Raw genomic sequence first — 16,688 nt, forward strand, 5'->3', positions numbered from 1 at the left:
TTTTTAACAAAAAATTCCATTTTCGAAACATTTAGCATATTACTCTCTTTAAAACAAAAGCCTATTTGATTAATGCAAAGGGCCAAAAAATGAGTGATGAAAATTTGAGTAATGATACAATTGTGTGATTTTTGAAAATATAACTCGGAGAATTGATGTTAAATGAAGACTTATCGCAAAAAAATTATTATGCAAAGTCAAAATTATATTAAATTGCAGTAACTTCTTATTACATTCATTGGCTAATTTTAACAAGGAATTGCTACTATTGACTGCTTTAATTAAAGAAATACCATTGACTTATTCCTCCGTATTCTTTGCGCACATCATTTTAAAGTTAAAAGTTTAAAAGAAAAGGTAAATTACGATAAATTTCACATAATGTGAATTTACTAAGCTGAACAATTTAATGGTACATATTTACTATATCAATTAAGGAAATAAGTAAACCCGTCTTTTACATTTATATACGGGTCGAAAAGGAAAACAGGGAAGAAGAAGAATGAAGAATTTAATTTTTTTACATGTATTTACTAATTTCCACACTACTTTTAATGTTATTATTCACATATCATTAATGTACATGTAATTTTTTGACCCTAAAATAAATACATATAAAATACTCAATTTTGTATGTAACTCGAACCTCGATATACATCCGTCAATGAAAAAGATAATAGACTCAATAAAGAAGATGCAAATCTGGCAGAATAAAAAATCAATAGAAATCAGATTTTGTGATCAAATGATAAAATTCAACAAAAACATATGTTATTTAACTTGTGAATCTAATCATTATAAAACTACCTAAATTTTGTACATACTTTGTTTAATTAGTCCTAAACAAAACAATTAGATCACCCTTTGATATAAACAGTCCAGATACATTCACACTAGAATAAATGTCACTCCTTTACTACTACCATTAAGATAACAAACAGAGAAGGAAATTAAATTAAATTAAATTAAATTAAAGATCAGAGAATGAAATAGAGATTAGAGAGCTCCCTTTTTTCCCCCTCATTTCTCCTCCATTTTCCTCAAGCTAATTTCCTTCCAATGGAACTTGATAAACAAGACCTTTCCTTTCACCCAATTTTTGTGCCTAATAACAATAGACTCAAACCAGAATTAGATGATGATTTTTGCATAAACTCTAAAGATTATTATCTTCAAGATTTTCAGCACCTTGATCTTAACTATACCTTCAACAACACTGGAAATTTTATGATTGATACCAATGGTTATGACCCCTTTGATCCATTCACCAATGAGGATAATTTTTCTTCATTAGGAGATTTTAACTTTAGTTATGAGCTTAAGCCATTTGATCAAGAAAATGGAGAGAGTGGTAACACAATTAAGGAGAATACTATGGATGTTAATTACACGTACAATGAGAGCTGTTTTAATTCCTTGAGTTGTGAAGATGTGAAGCCTTTGAATTTTGTTGTGCCTGATGAAAGTTCATCATGTGTCACTAATGGTTCTAATTGCAAATTAGAAATTGGTGAATTAAGAAAGAATAGGAAGGTGAAAAGAAATGATCAAAGTAGCTTATTATCTTCGTCGTCAACCAAAAAACTAGGTAGAGGGAGGAATAAGAAGTCTAAATCCGCCAAAGGACAATGGACGATTGAAGAAGACAGGTAATCATATCGTTTCATCTCATTTAAAAGCTTGAGTTACGTTGTTAGACAAAATATACTTTTAAATACTTAATTATGTTATAACATTATTATCTATGAATTTCTTTGGTTATTTCATGTTTTTTTGTATTTCTTTTGCCGTGAAGATTGTCTTAGTAGATTAAACTCCTATTGACAAAACTTTATGTACTTATCAAAATAAACTTATACTTTTCTTTTTCCGTGCAGGCTTTTGATCCATTTGGTAGAGAAATTTGGAGTTAGAAAATGGTCTCAAATTGCTCAAACACTGAAAGGGAGAATAGGGAAGCAATGTAGAGAGAGGTGGCACAATCATCTTAGACCTGATATAAAAGTATGATTTTTTATTTCTTTCTTTGCAAATAATATTAATCTTGATTTCTGTTTAGAATCTTCCCTTAACATCGTATTATCTTTACGTTAAATGCAAGTTTTTCACATTTTTCTCTTTCTTTGTCATTGTTTTTCTTTCTATATTCAAGCATGTAGTAGAATTTCTTTTCCCCAATATTCCTTAGGACTTACGGAAAATTTTGTTAACGATTAATTCCATATGCTTTTAAGTTATATACACCGTCATTTTTGTCTTTAGGACAAATTTTTTGTGTTTTTGTTCGTTTTCTTGACCCGAGGGTCTTTCTGAAACCTCTCTATTCCTTCGGTATAGGGGTAAGGTCTGCGTACACACTACCATCCCAGACCCCACTGTGGGATTTTACTGGGTTGATGTTGTTGTTGTTGTACACCGTCAGTATAAAGTTTTTTTGCATTAGTAGTATAATTTAATTTATTTATAATTAATTACCTAATATATAAAGGACATGATTATCTAAATATTTTTATTAACTGTCAATAAATAGAGCTTAAATTCTTTATTTGCGTTGTTTCAGAAGGATTTGTGGACAGAGGAAGAGGACAAGATCCTAATAGAAGCTCATGCCGAAGTGGGAAACAAATGGGCAGAAATTGCAAAAAGACTACCTGGAAGAACTGAGAATTCCATTAAGAATCATTGGAATGCAACAAAAAGAAGGCAATTTTCAAGACGAAAATGTCGTACCAAATGGCCAAAGCCTAGTTCTCTCCTCCAGAATTACATCAAAAGCTTGAATTTGGAAAAGGGAAACAGCAAAAAATATTCTCAAACTAGCAATGCCACAAACTCTACTGCCAAAGTAGAAACCATTGAGTTTTGCCAAGGGAATATTGATCAAGTTCGTGAATATTGTGATTTCAGTGAAGTCCCAGAATTTGCATTGGATGATAAATCTTTTGAAGAGAATAGAATGAATTCTTTTATGGAAGATATTCACGTTGGTCCACCTTCCATTATGGAGAAATGCATGGGTTTGGAGATTATTCCTTATGAACTGCCTACATTCATGCAAGGTGATCAAGTCAATAATAAGGAGATTGACTTGATGGAAATGATTTCTAGAGTTAATCCATAGATATTAATGTAGTGATGTTTTAGAACACCTAAATAAGTATATTAATTCCTCAAGAAATATATAGATATTTTTATAGGTGTTTGTGGTCAAGAAACATGTGGTCGTGTTGAAATGTTAAGTATAACAAGAATAAGTATAGTTAAATAGTACTAGTAGTAATGTTCTGTCGAGTTACTTTGTGCTAATTGTACCAACTTCATGTAGTGAAAGATTTGGTCTAGTATAAGTAATACGGTGTGTATTTCTTTGGTTAGATCATGGGTAGACATCGAAATTTTAAGGGATCAAGCCAAATCCTAAGTTCAAGATACTACGGGACTCTTGAAATCCTATGAGTCTACTAGGGTTTCTTGGAGGTTACTCTACCCTAAACCCTAACTCACACCTATATAAAGGAATAGATATTCCCTTGAATAGGTGTCTCAAAATCCCATAAACTCTTGGGATATTCACAAAGAGATCAAAATATGGCCGGATACTTCTTGACAATCAAATAGTTCAAGAAGCTGGAGATCAAATACATCCCCAGGAGGTCTGCATCATCCTACATTCGAGAAATACGCGGCTTAAGCCCTCGAATCACGGAGATAATCAGTAGAGAAGAATCAAGGAAGAAACAGAATTGTACTCACAATTGATTAGTAAAAATATTTTTCTCTTATTTTGTGATTGCAGTTTATTTTTCATATGTTGAAAATTAGTAGCAAACACCATGCATCAAAGGTGGTAGGTTATATATATCAGTGTGTATATATATGTGTAATAAAAGATTGGAGGTTGTCTTTGCCAAATATGTTCGAGAGAACATTACTACTAGTAATGTAGTAGTAGTGATAAAGTGTTCTTTTCCTTGTCTTGAAATTAGTTTCTTTTTGTTATGAAAAATCTGCAAGTTCTGAGCTGGTGATGCCTAAGTGACTTTTGATAAAAGCTGTTGATAAATGTGAACAATTAGTAGAGGAATTGGTGGAATGGATTCAAAATTTTATGTCGTGAATGGTGTACAAAATAATTAAAAATTAAATCACTTTAGAAACCGTTGCATGTCAGTATCTAGCGTCATAGTTTACGACTTTCAGGGCTTTGTGAAGTAAGATGATTTGCCTATACCAATTACTCTATAGACACATATTAGAATAATGCTTATGCCATACCAATTACTGTGTAGTAATTCTTTTGTACGGTCTTATGAAGAAAAATTTATTAAAAACTGAAGGTTCCACCGAGATTTGAACTCGGGTTACTGGATTCAGAGTCCAATGTCCTGACCACTAGACCATGGAACCATTTTTGTTTATGCTGGAGTACAAAAATATATAAAAACGTTTTGACACAAAGCAACCAAAACTGGAAAAGAAATATCTTCTTAGTTGATCATCACAAAAGAAGGGGAAAAAAAAAACTCAAGGTTTTATATATGACTTTATTGACATTGCTGAAACTCCAATTTTAGTACAACTACTAATTATATGTATGCAGACTCTAGAATCAGTAACGCAAGCGAGTCATTTTCAATAACTTAGTATCTAAAAATTAAAGTAATAGATGGGGTTCATTTAAATGAACCTCTTCAAATGCTTTTGTATGTGCACTTTGAGATATTATACAAACCGACACCTTTTTTAACTTGAATTTGTGTTTTACACTTGAACTTTACTACAAATTTACTAGTGTGAGAATGAGCAAAAAATTCATGCTCTAACAAAAATTTGTGCATATAAATTGAGTACCTAAACCTTTTTAAGGCTAAAATAGATTTTCAAAATTTACACTTGCTTTCATATGAACCTACGAGTATAAAACAGAGACCGTCACTTGTACCATATATAAAAATTAGAATTTCTTTCTTAGACCTTAAAGTTGTGGATGAAGTGACCCAAAACCTTCATAAATAACTTGAATGCTCTACCAAATATGGATCTGTTTATTACATTCCAAGTATTTCTCAAAAGAACATTTGCAAGTCAAATATATATATATATATATATATATATAGAGCCAGAAAATATAACGGGGACTAGCTTATACAATAAAGCAAAGTAGAGGGACACGCCCACTCTAAGTTAAAACACCCGATAAACTAATAAATCCTTAATCCACCACTCGCAAATCAATAGCAACCAAATCTAGAGTTCTGTGTTTTCTTTCATCTCTTTTCTTCTTAAACTTATGCGTTAGGACTGTTTAGGTCGTCGAAAGGCATGCAATGTCGGAGAATGATTTTTCATCGAAGAGGATGTGCCATTATGTAGAAGTTGCCAATTATTTGTCACGACCCAAAAATTTACTAGTCGTGAACCTAATTTGTCCTGCTAGGTAAGCTGACTAACAGTCAATACAATCCAAATAAGATTTATAAGAAAACAGTGAAGAATCATCGGAAGATTTATACAATAACCCAATGACTAGTAGTACAAATCATGAGCTTCTAAGACTTAGAATTTACAAAAAATTGGTACGAATAAATACTTCATCTGTTTGAGTTTACATAAACAGATTAGCAAAATCTAAAGCTACCAATGACAAGTGGCAGCTATAATCAGTATGCATGTACATCTTCAATGCCAGCTTCCGCCATACACAGCGACTCCAGCTCCAAAATATGCAGGCAAGGTGCAGAAGTGTAGTATGAGTACAATCGATCTCATTTACCCAGTAAGTATATTGTCTAACCTTGTTGAAGTAGTGACGAGGATTTTTAGTTAAAAGATTCTCACTGTTATTACCTGTGCAGTAGACTAGAAATAGAAATAGTTCTAAAATATAACAGATAAGAGCACAAGAAAACAACTATGCGAGGTAGTAAATGATTACTAGAAGAAATCACGGAAGTAAACTCATAACTTTCATGGTGTGAGAAATGTATTCAAGATATCAAATCAAATAGCACGGCAACACCCTTCGTGCATTTATCTCATCCTCACCAAATATATGAATATAGGTCAAATCAATTGGCACGGCAACATCCTTCATGCATTTATCTCTTCCTCACCGAACATACGTATAACAGTACCAACCAGGTGAAAGAAATGCCAATAACAATATAGATGAAGTGGGAGACACAGGAAGCAATAACGAGCAATGCAATGCATATGGAAAACAGTAACAGACTAGATAAAAGGCATAAAAGTAATGATAGCATTTAAGATAGAGGAACATAAATTTTACTAGCTAACATGGTAGAAGGCTTAGATATAGATATAACAGCCATGAAGAAAAGCGTGATATTTATAAGCTAAACAAATAGAAGGCATGAGTAACTAACATGGTAGAAGGCTTATACGAAAGTGCAACAAATGAGAAATAACACAGATGTAGATATTACAAACAAGAAAGAAAGCATGATATTTGCGAGTTAAATAGATAGAAGGCATGGATAACACAACAACAATTGAGATAGAGGACAAAGACATAACAACAATGACGGGTCACATAAAAAATATAGGTGCTATAGTAACAACTCAAGATAAAGGCATAAATGTATGCACAAGGAAAATATATTACCACATAATGCATGTCTCTCGTCCTCGCCTGCACGGAAATACCCTTCGTGCCATGAACATATGATAATATAAAAATATGGTAATGTAAATGAAATGACACGGCATCACCGTTCGTGCTTTTACTCTCATCCTCACATGATAATGTAAATAAAATGGCATGGCATCACTCTTCATTCTTTTACTCTCATCCTCACATGATAATGTAAATGAAATAGCACGGCATGACCGTTCGTGCTTTTACTCTCATCCTCACATGATAATTTAAATGAAATGGCACGGCATCACCTTTCATGCTTTACACTCTTCCTCACATGATAATGTATATGCAATGCACGGCATCACCCTTCATGCTTTACACTCTTCCTCACCAAGCACATGTATATTAATGACAAGCAAGGTAGGAAGCATGAATAACATCAAGGTGAGTGTTTAAGCGGATATTCCAAATGAACATCAATCACAACTTTCAAGTCAATAACAATTCAATAAACCTCAAGAACCTTATTGTGCAAGTATTTCAACAAGTCTCAAAAATTATCTTCAATTCAAGTATAGAATCCAATATCTCAAGAATAAGGGTCGTAGCGATGTATTGGTGATTAAGCATAGTGATAACCGAATTTAACACATCAATAGTTTCATGAAAATTCGTCAAATTTTAATCAAGTTATAATAAGCTAAATCTTGATTTCTAGCATTTAATTTCACATTCTTAGTAGTCTAGAAGTCTGAAACAAGAAGGTCACGTAATTCAACAAGGCACAATTAATCATATAATTTACTCCCGAGCATGATTAACCCTAGCACATGCATATACGCTCGTCACCTCATATATGCATCACCCCCGCATGTAGCAAACAATGACAATTAGTAAAAAAAAATCTCCCAACAAAGTTACGTAAGACACTTACCTCAAACAAGCCCAATCGATAAACTAGAAGCGCCATCCCGCTCAAATCATCCTCCGAACGGCTCGAAACTAGCTAAAAGGAACTCAAAATCATCAAATAATGCCATAGGAAGCAAAATCAATCGATAAAGGTCGAATCTTTACACATTTACTCAAAGTCAATCAAAAGTCAAACCTGAGCCCGCACCTCGAAACCCGATAAAACTCATAAAATCTGACAACTTATTCAATTACGAGTCCAACCATAATAATTTCACTCAATTCTGACTCCGAATCGATGCTCAAAACTCAAAAATTCACGTTAGAAAAGTTTTGAAAAAAACCCCAATTTCTCTTTTGAAATTATCAATCAAATACCAAAAATAGATGGAATCACGGAATACAATAAAAACTGAGTAAAAAATACTTATCCCAATCCATGTAGTGAAAATCCTCTCCAAAATCGCCCAAATCCAAGCTCCAAAACCATGTGAGAAAAAGTGACTAAATTTCGAAATAAGTAAAAAAATGCTACAGTTATTATAACTCGAATCAAGTCCAAGATGACCCCAAAACTCACATTTGACAAGCCCAACATAACCCTTGCGAGATTACACTCAAGATAGTCTTTTAAATCACCCAATTTGAACTTAGAATGAGGGGGATATGATGTTTTGAAGTTTTAAAGGAAATCTGAAAATTTAATAGACAAAAATGTCATTTTTGTAATTATTTTACACCAAAAACCAGCAACAAAAGAATTTTCGTTTTAGCACCCAAAACTCATTCGGAATCTCCCGTACACAAACCATATATGTATTTCAATCATAAAACATTCTACGAACCTGCTCGCGCACTCAAAACACCGAAAAGAGGTCATATTGACCCAATATTAACCATGGTCAAACTCCAAATTCTTAACTTAACTAGTTTCTAAACCAATGATCCAAAACACACCCGAGCCTCTTGGGACCCCATTCAATCATACAAAAAAGTCCTAAAATACGATACGAACTTATTCGCAGCTTCAAATCATATCAAACAACATAAAAATCAAGAATCGCACCTCAAATCAGACTTAATGAACTTTTGAACTTTCAACTTCTAAAACTCGTGTCGAACCATATCAAATCAACTCGGAATGACCTCAAATTTTGCACACAAGTTTTAAATGACGTAAAAAAGCTATTACAACTCTCGGAACCAAAATACAAATCCGATATCACCAAAGTCAACTTCCGGTCAAATTTATGAACATTCCAAAACTCCAAATTGCCAACTTTCGCCAATTAATGCTAGAACCCTCAAGAAACATCCAGATACAAATTCAAGTCGAAAATCACCATCCGGGACTAACAGAACCATCAAAATTCCAATCCGGGATCAAATACACAAAAGTCAAACTTGGTCAACTCTTCCAACTTAAAGCTTTCTAGTTGAGAATTATTCTTCCAAATCAACTCCGGATCACCTGAAAACCAAAACTGCCGATTCACACAAGCCATAATACATCATATGAAGCTACTCAAGGATTCAAACAACTGAACGGAATGCAAATGCTCAAAAAGACCGGTTGGATCGTTACATTATTTTACTTCGAAAACTCTCCTAAACCTAGGAAGGATATTCTACAAGTGCCCTAAACCTGAGGGAATCCCCCCCCCCCCTCCATATCAGTTAATTTCCATTATTTTAACAGTTGTTTGAAGTTGTTTTCGTTTAGAATTAAGGATGTGGTTTCTGGCAATGCACGATGAAGAATTCCCCGATGCTACGTAATTACAATTAACAATGTACAATTAGAAACTGCAAATCAAGAGATTAAAATGTTGAATATTTCTTTAGAAGCTCTTGAAGTTGAAAGGGATGGCTTGAAGGAAAGGGTTAAAGTATTAGAGGCAATGAAGAATTCTGAAGTTAAAAAAGTTATGAAGTTGGAAGACAAAGTGTTGAAGATAAAGATGTTCATCATAATTTTCAGTCCCCTAGTTGTAGGATTTGCTTCCTCGTTTATGAACTGAATTACTTTTTACAATGTTATATATGTAATATTTTCATTTAGTACCAATGGCAACCGTTAGTTAACTGATTTTTTTTGGCTAAAGTAATATTTTTAAGGTATCGATTCCAACCTTTTATTATTTCAAATGACAATTAGTAGTTCACTCTTTCTAGTAGAATCTATTAAGTTAGTAACATGGGTGATGTTGGTTCATGTCGGAGCAGGCAATAGCCAGTACATTCCAATTAGTATCTTCATTAAGTTAGTATTAGTAACAGCAAAAAGAAGGTGCTAAATATGTAGGCACATGGTATGAAATATAAGAATTTTACATACACAGATACCACTTTGGAGGTGATAACTTAATTTGACATAGCAACCTCGTCCAATGAGCAAGTCACAACCGATTACACACTAATAACTGCATAAATTACCAACCGATAATACACTAACTAAGCGAAACAACAACATAAATTACCAACTGATAACACACTAATTAAGCAAACAAACAATACCAGCTTACCAAGTCAGAAGTTTGACATTTACATCAAATTAGAAAAGTGGATGCTATGTTATAACTGCAAAAACTTACATAACCTAAGTCATAATATGACATCCACCTCTAAATTTACACAACCAAAAAATTATAAAGTATTGTCATAATGCAGTAATTACATGCCAAACTAAACCAACACAAACTAAAAGAAAGTGACATGGAACATATCAGATCCCCTTTCTTGGTATCAATTATGGACGTTCTGTCTATGTTGCTTCTCCAACTGATCTCCAGTCATTGCAGTATTTTCCTTCCATGTCAAGTTTGTTGGTGAGTAAGGAAGATCAGTTGGTTCACTAACACCTGTGTGATCCCTCTTGAAGCTGATTTTCCTATTTACAATTAGTTTTTGTATCTGCTGCCTTTGATGCAATCTGGTGTCTGATTCTGATATAACTATTGGCCTTATTGCTGGGTTAGGATCATGTTCAAAAGTTGGATTGACAAAATCTAGAAGTGATCTCACTATTGGAGTAGGCATAAAGACAAAGTCACTGAATTGACAAGGGAACATCTTCATCTTCAGCTTTTATTTGTGATGGCATCACATCTTCATTCTCACTATGTTCATCCATCAAAGTTCTTTTCTTATTTACTGGTTATCTCTTTTTTTATGTTTCACCTACTCTAGATGATTGTTTGCCTTTTGGAGCTTTTTCCCCTTTTGTCTTTTTTTTTCTTGAGCCAAGGGTCTTTCGAAAACAGTCTCTCTGCTCATTCGAGTAGGAGTAAGGTCTGCGTACACACTACCCTCCCTAGCCCCACTAGTGGGATTTACTGGGTTGTTGTTGTTGTTTGTTATTATTTAGTAGTTGGTTACACAAAATAAAGCAAGTTAGAGATGCATAATTGTAAAGTATTAATTACTAAGGTATTAATTACCTTTTTGCACCCTTTTGCATTGTGGTTTGGCTCCCTACAATTTTCACAAGTCATAACTCTGCCTTTAACTCTGCCTTTCCTTAACAAACTTCACTCACCTAGCTTCTTACTTGCCTCATCCTTTTGTCTAACCCTTTTAACCTTTGACCTGCCGGCGAGCTTCACTAATTTTGGTGGTTCCGGTGCTTGAGATGGTTCTATTTTTCAAAATTTTCTCACCAGGAATTGGTTGTATCTTAGACCTATAAATCAGAAGATATGCGTCCTTGCTATACCACCAATGAATCTCCCTCAAAGGGTCTTCCTTCAAGTGTATTGATATCCTTATTGTATGAGAACATGGGATTCTAAAAAGGTCACATGCCCTGCATGTGCATCTTTTCACCTCTAGCTTCACAATATGCTTATCCCCTTGCTCTGATACCTCATAACCATCATCACAATTAGCTTCCACCATACATTTTTGAGCTATTTTCATAAAATCACTATATAGTTTAAAACTCTTAGGACTGTACTCATGTTTCCATAACCTCACCCCCTTTCATTCTTTCTCAATCGATTCACTGCCTTGATCCTTATATCCTCAAGCATCTTAATTATGGGCTTGTACCTAGCTTCCAGAATTCAAGAATTAAAAGACTCAGTGAAATTATTGGTCAATGATGGATTCTTACGAACAATATCAAAATATGTCCTACACCAACTTTGTGGAAGATACTTTAACAAGGCAGCCACAACTTCTTCATCCGGATGCCCCATATTCTTCAGCTGGTCTTTGAAGTCTTCATTATAAGTGGACCATGCACTCCACCAGAACAACTTCTTCATTTCTAGTCCTATGTAATTTATGGCCCAGTTTGCCTCAACATATATAGCATAATATCTCTGCTTTGCATCTGGAAGGACTGTTTTAATGGCCTCAAGTAATCCATGCAAATAAGGACATAAATTGAAATAAAATCTGTACATCAACATAATTAAAAGACAGAGAGAGAAAAATAATAATTGTACCTTCTGCATGTGTGACATGAAAGTGACTCCTTCACCCATATTCAGCTCCAATGAATTCATCAAAAGCTCCATAAACCATGTCCAGCTTCTTGTTGTCTCTTTGTCAACTACAGCCCAAGCGATAGGATAGAATTGGTTCATGTTGTCATGCCCAACAACAACTAATAGTTTCCCTTTAACCTTCCTTTCAAGAAAGTACCATCCAGTCCAATAAATGGTCTTAGTTCCTGCTTATATCCCAACTTCAATGCTTGGAAACAAATGTATATCCTAAGAAATTTTCTTTTGCCTTGAAGAAGTGCCTCTTTGGATAAATTTATTACAACATCAATTCCAGTATTATTATCCCTTAAAGCATTTGCATATGCTTTCAATTTGTTGTATTCATTAGTGAAGCTCCCTTCAAGCTTCTCTAGGATCATTCTTTTATCCCTTTTTACACTTTTCATGACTAGCATTAAGCTGAAATAAAGCATGTAAACCAGCCCTCATCTCTTTCACCTTATACATATGATTATCTTGCAACTTCCTCTTGAAGTATTGTGCTATGGTAGTATGGTCAACTCTACTATTATCATAAGCTGGATTACATGTGTGTTCTGGATTTAATGTATTCACATTTATACCTCACCCAAATATTGTCACTCTTCAAAAGTTGTAAATCCTTCTAGTTAACCAATGAATACAATTTCACGATTTTTCTAGCTTCTGGTATATCCTTGAAAGATATACCCTTATGTATCTCCGTGTACTCATTAAGTTATTTAGTAATTTCTTTTCTCTTTTCTGCCTGAAACATTTCTAACTCTTCAGAATCACATTCTACATGCTCATCCTCAGAGTCACAGCTACTACAATCAGTACCAGCTAATGCTACAGTTGCATAAGACTCAGTATGGTAAACAATGTTGGTGATATAAAGAGAAAGCTCACATTCATCTCAACATACACATTTATGACTTTATACCCCTCACAAATCAAACTTAAAAGCTGCCTAATTCCAACATCTCTTTCAATTTCATAATATTTTCCAGATGTGCCAGAAATTATTAATTCTTGTACCCCCAACATACCCTAATTTAGAAATATATTCATCTACTAAATCTTTAAAGGACAAGAGGTCAGAGTCATAACCTCTCCAATGGTGGACTAAATTCTATGAATAGACAGGTTCATGCTCGGCGATCCACTCACCACCATAATGGAATACAATGTCCAAAAGAACTATCTTTAATCTACAAGCATTCAAGAAAGAATATAATGGAAGGCAGAAACTAACACATTAAATAAATTAAAAGGTATAAAAAACAGAAACAAAAGGGCCCTCCTTAATAAAGAACTTAGGAATAAAAATATAAAGTAATATATTAGTGCCCCTCTTCTGTACGAGTACCACTGTAACGTATCTTTCTTATCATATTATCATGGGTAAATGAGTCAAAAAGGCCGTTATGAGATAACCGGAATAAAACATAAGAGAATACTTGACATAGGACCACCCAACATGGAATAAAATCTTATACATGTGACATACGGGCCTATAAGACCAAAATGATCACTTGTACACTCAAAGCACAGACTGACAAGGCCATAAAATCTTTCATATGAATGACATCTGTGTACAGGCCTCTAAGAGTACATAAATGTCAGAGGCCAGGACAGGGCCCCGCCATACCAATCAATATATCTCCAAAGCATACTGACCAAATAGGCAACTCCGGAGCAAGTGGAGTGCACCAACACCTTCCGCTGAGCTGATAGCCTACTAGGAGGACTGCCAACCTATCTATCGGGACATGCGGGCATGAAACGCAATGTCTCCAAGTAAAAGGAACGTCAATGCGAATAAAGTACTGAGTATGTAAGGCATGAACAGTAGTATATAAAAGACATGAAAGAAACATGGAGTAAAGGACTAAACCTGTAAGTCTGAATAACCTTCTGAATCATGAAACATTTATAATATTATGCATATGCGTATAAATGTCATACCCTGCATAGGTATAAGTCTAACAGTCATAGTGATAACTCATGTAACGACCCGACTGGTCGATTTGAGCTTTTGCACTTTGATCGCCAGTTTTCGGGCATGACTTGCCCCGTGTAATGTATTATGAGTGATGTAGATCGTTGGTTTTGGTTTTCAGGAAAATCGGAATGAATTTGAAGGAACAGTCTCATTTGGAAGGTTTGACCAAGGGTTGGCTTATTTGTATATGAGCTCGGATTGGAATTATTATGATTTGGTTAGCTCCGTTAGGTGATTAGGGACTTGGGAGCGTGATCGGAATGCATTTTAGAAGTCCGTGGAAGGTTTAGGCTTGAATTGGTGAAAGTGAAATTTCGGCATTTTTCGGTTGATAGGCGAGATTTTGATATAGAGGTCGGAATGGAATTTCGAGAGTTGCAGTAGCTTCGTTATGTCATTTGGGGTGTGTGTGAAAAATTTTAGGTTATTCGGACGTCGTTTGGTCGGATTTTTGATCGAAAGTGTATTTCGGAAGTTTTTGGAAAACTTAGGCTTGAATTCGATGAGTTTTGAGTAATTTGATGTTGTTTGAGGTGTTTTGATTATTGGAATGACGTTATGGTTTATGTTGGTATGTTTGGTTGAGGTCCCGAGGGCCTCGGGTGAGTTTCGGGTGGTCAGTCGGACCATTTCATGCTTTGAGGACTTCAGAAAAATTGCAGGTTCCAGTTCTAGCATTTTGTTCATCGCGATCGCGATGGTTCTCTCGCGATCGCATAGAGGCGTTGGAGGGAGCAGTTCAATCGTGCTTCGCATTCGCACAGATAGAGATGTGATCGCATAGTAGGTGAAATTTGTTGATCGCGAACGCGTATGGCTGGTCGCGTTCGCATAGAGTAAAGTGGACCTGAGGTTTTGGTTGGAAATTTGCTCATCGCGAACGCGGAGGGTGGTCCGCGATTGCATAGAGTGATTCTGCAGTGCATCGCATTCGCATTGGTTATGTCGCATTCGCATAGAGTTAAATCTGAGGGCTGAGCATTTGTGCTTCGCGATCACGAAGGTCTTCCCGCGATCGCATAGAGGAAAATATGCCTGGGCAGAATGTCTTTAAAGTCATCTTATTCGCGAATATGGGTCTATTTTCACCCATGGTTGCTCGTTTTTGGAGATTTTTGAAGGAAATTAAAGAGGGATTCAAGAGGAATCGACTTGAGGTAAGAATCTTGGTCTTAAAACTCGATTATATTGTGAAATCCACCTAGAAATTCATGGAAATTAAGCCTAAAATTGAAGAACTAGGGCTTGAGAAATGGGACTTTTGATTTGGGATTTGAAAGGCCATTTGGGGTCGGATTTGAGAACTTTTGATATGTATGAACTCGTGGGAAGATAAGAAACCCGTTGATGTAAAAAATTTTGAGTTTCGAGAAGTGGGCCCGGGGCTCGGGTTTTGATAATTTCGGGTTTTGTGCCCGTTATTGATCGTTTTCGCTTGGGCTTTGTTCCCTTAGCATATTATGATGTATTCGCTCTGATTGTGGATAGATTCGACGCGCGTGGAGGCCGAATTGAGGGGCAAAGGCGTCGCGAGCTAGAGATTTCGCCGGTTCGAGGTGAGTAATGATTGTAAAAGATATCCTGAGGGTTTGAAACCCCGGATTGCACATCGTAGTGCTATTATTGAGGTGACTTGCACGCCGGATAGCGAGCGTGGGGTAGAGCACCGTTGGGGACTGTGACTTGGTCCGTCCCGATTGATGAATTTATCGCGTATTTGACTAAAACTTGTTTGTTATCATCATGACTTGGGCCGATTGCCATAATTGGGCTTCGTGCCAGCTATTTGAACCCTTCGGAGATTTTTATCACTATTTCCTCACTGATTTGACTTATTACTCGAACTCAGTCCTGCTGATATCTACTATTTTACAAACTCAGCCACTTCTACTCAGTTTTGAACTTAAATGATATTTCTAAATGATGTTTTGGGCTGAGAACTACTGTTTTATTAATACCCGAGGGGCTTGTGATGATTTTCGGACTGAGTGAGGCCGAGGGCCATATGTGAGGACATGCTGAGTGATATGAGGCTGAGGGCCTGAGATACATTTGTATGCCACGGGGTAGCTTGAGTGATGTGAGGCCAAGTGCCGAGTGATGTGAGGCCGAGTGGCGAGAGATGATGCCACGAGGTGGCTTGATATTGTGCTTGGGCCATAAGGGGCCCCTCCCGGAGTCTGCACACCCCCAGTGAGTGCCGTCGGCGATATATGGATCGGGCTGCACGCCGCAGCGATATGTGGATCGGACTGCACGTCGCAGCGGTTACTATATGATACTATTCTGAGAGTGATCTGAGAGAGAGAGCCCGAGGGGCTGAGAGTGTTCTGAGAATGAGCCCGAGGGGCTGGTAATGTTTTGAGATATTGCCCGAGGGGCGAACTTCTATATGTTCATCTTTTATATTTACTTGTCATTTTACCTGTTATACTGTGGTATTTGTGCCCGAGGGGCGGATTTTCTGTGCTTATCGACTAACTGTTTTGCAATCATTGAGTAACTGTTGAAAAAGGTCATTTTCAAAAGAGGTTTTTAAACTGAGCTAAGATATTTCTAAAGATTTCACAGCTTCACTACTTTTCTCAAAAGATTTTACACCGCTTCTATACAGCATGTTGGTTGCTTTACGTGATTTCTTACTGCTCAGTTGTTATTTACCTTTATTACTCACTGAGTTGGAGTACTCACTTTA

The 16,688-nt window shown here is 35.7% G+C and overlaps 1 protein-coding gene and 1 non-coding gene across 2 annotated transcripts; one reads left to right on the top strand and one right to left on the bottom strand.

Moving 5' to 3' along the window:
* Positions 1,060-3,121, top strand: LOC109227716 (transcription factor MYB98-like). The gene is made up of 3 exons (XM_019392913.1): positions 1,060-1,649; positions 1,878-2,004; positions 2,561-3,121. Exons 1-3 carry the CDS (start codon positions 1,060-1,062, stop codon positions 3,119-3,121), a joined length of 1,278 nt encoding a protein of 425 aa, XP_019248458.1.
* TRNAQ-CUG lies at positions 4,336-4,407 on the bottom strand. Its single transcript has one exon. It is a non-coding gene; the product is annotated as a tRNA-Gln (tRNA).

The sequence above is a fragment of the Nicotiana attenuata genome, chromosome 6, assembly GCF_001879085.1.
Source record: "Nicotiana attenuata strain UT chromosome 6, NIATTr2, whole genome shotgun sequence".
Classification (NCBI taxonomy): Eukaryota; Viridiplantae; Streptophyta; class Magnoliopsida; order Solanales; family Solanaceae; genus Nicotiana; species Nicotiana attenuata.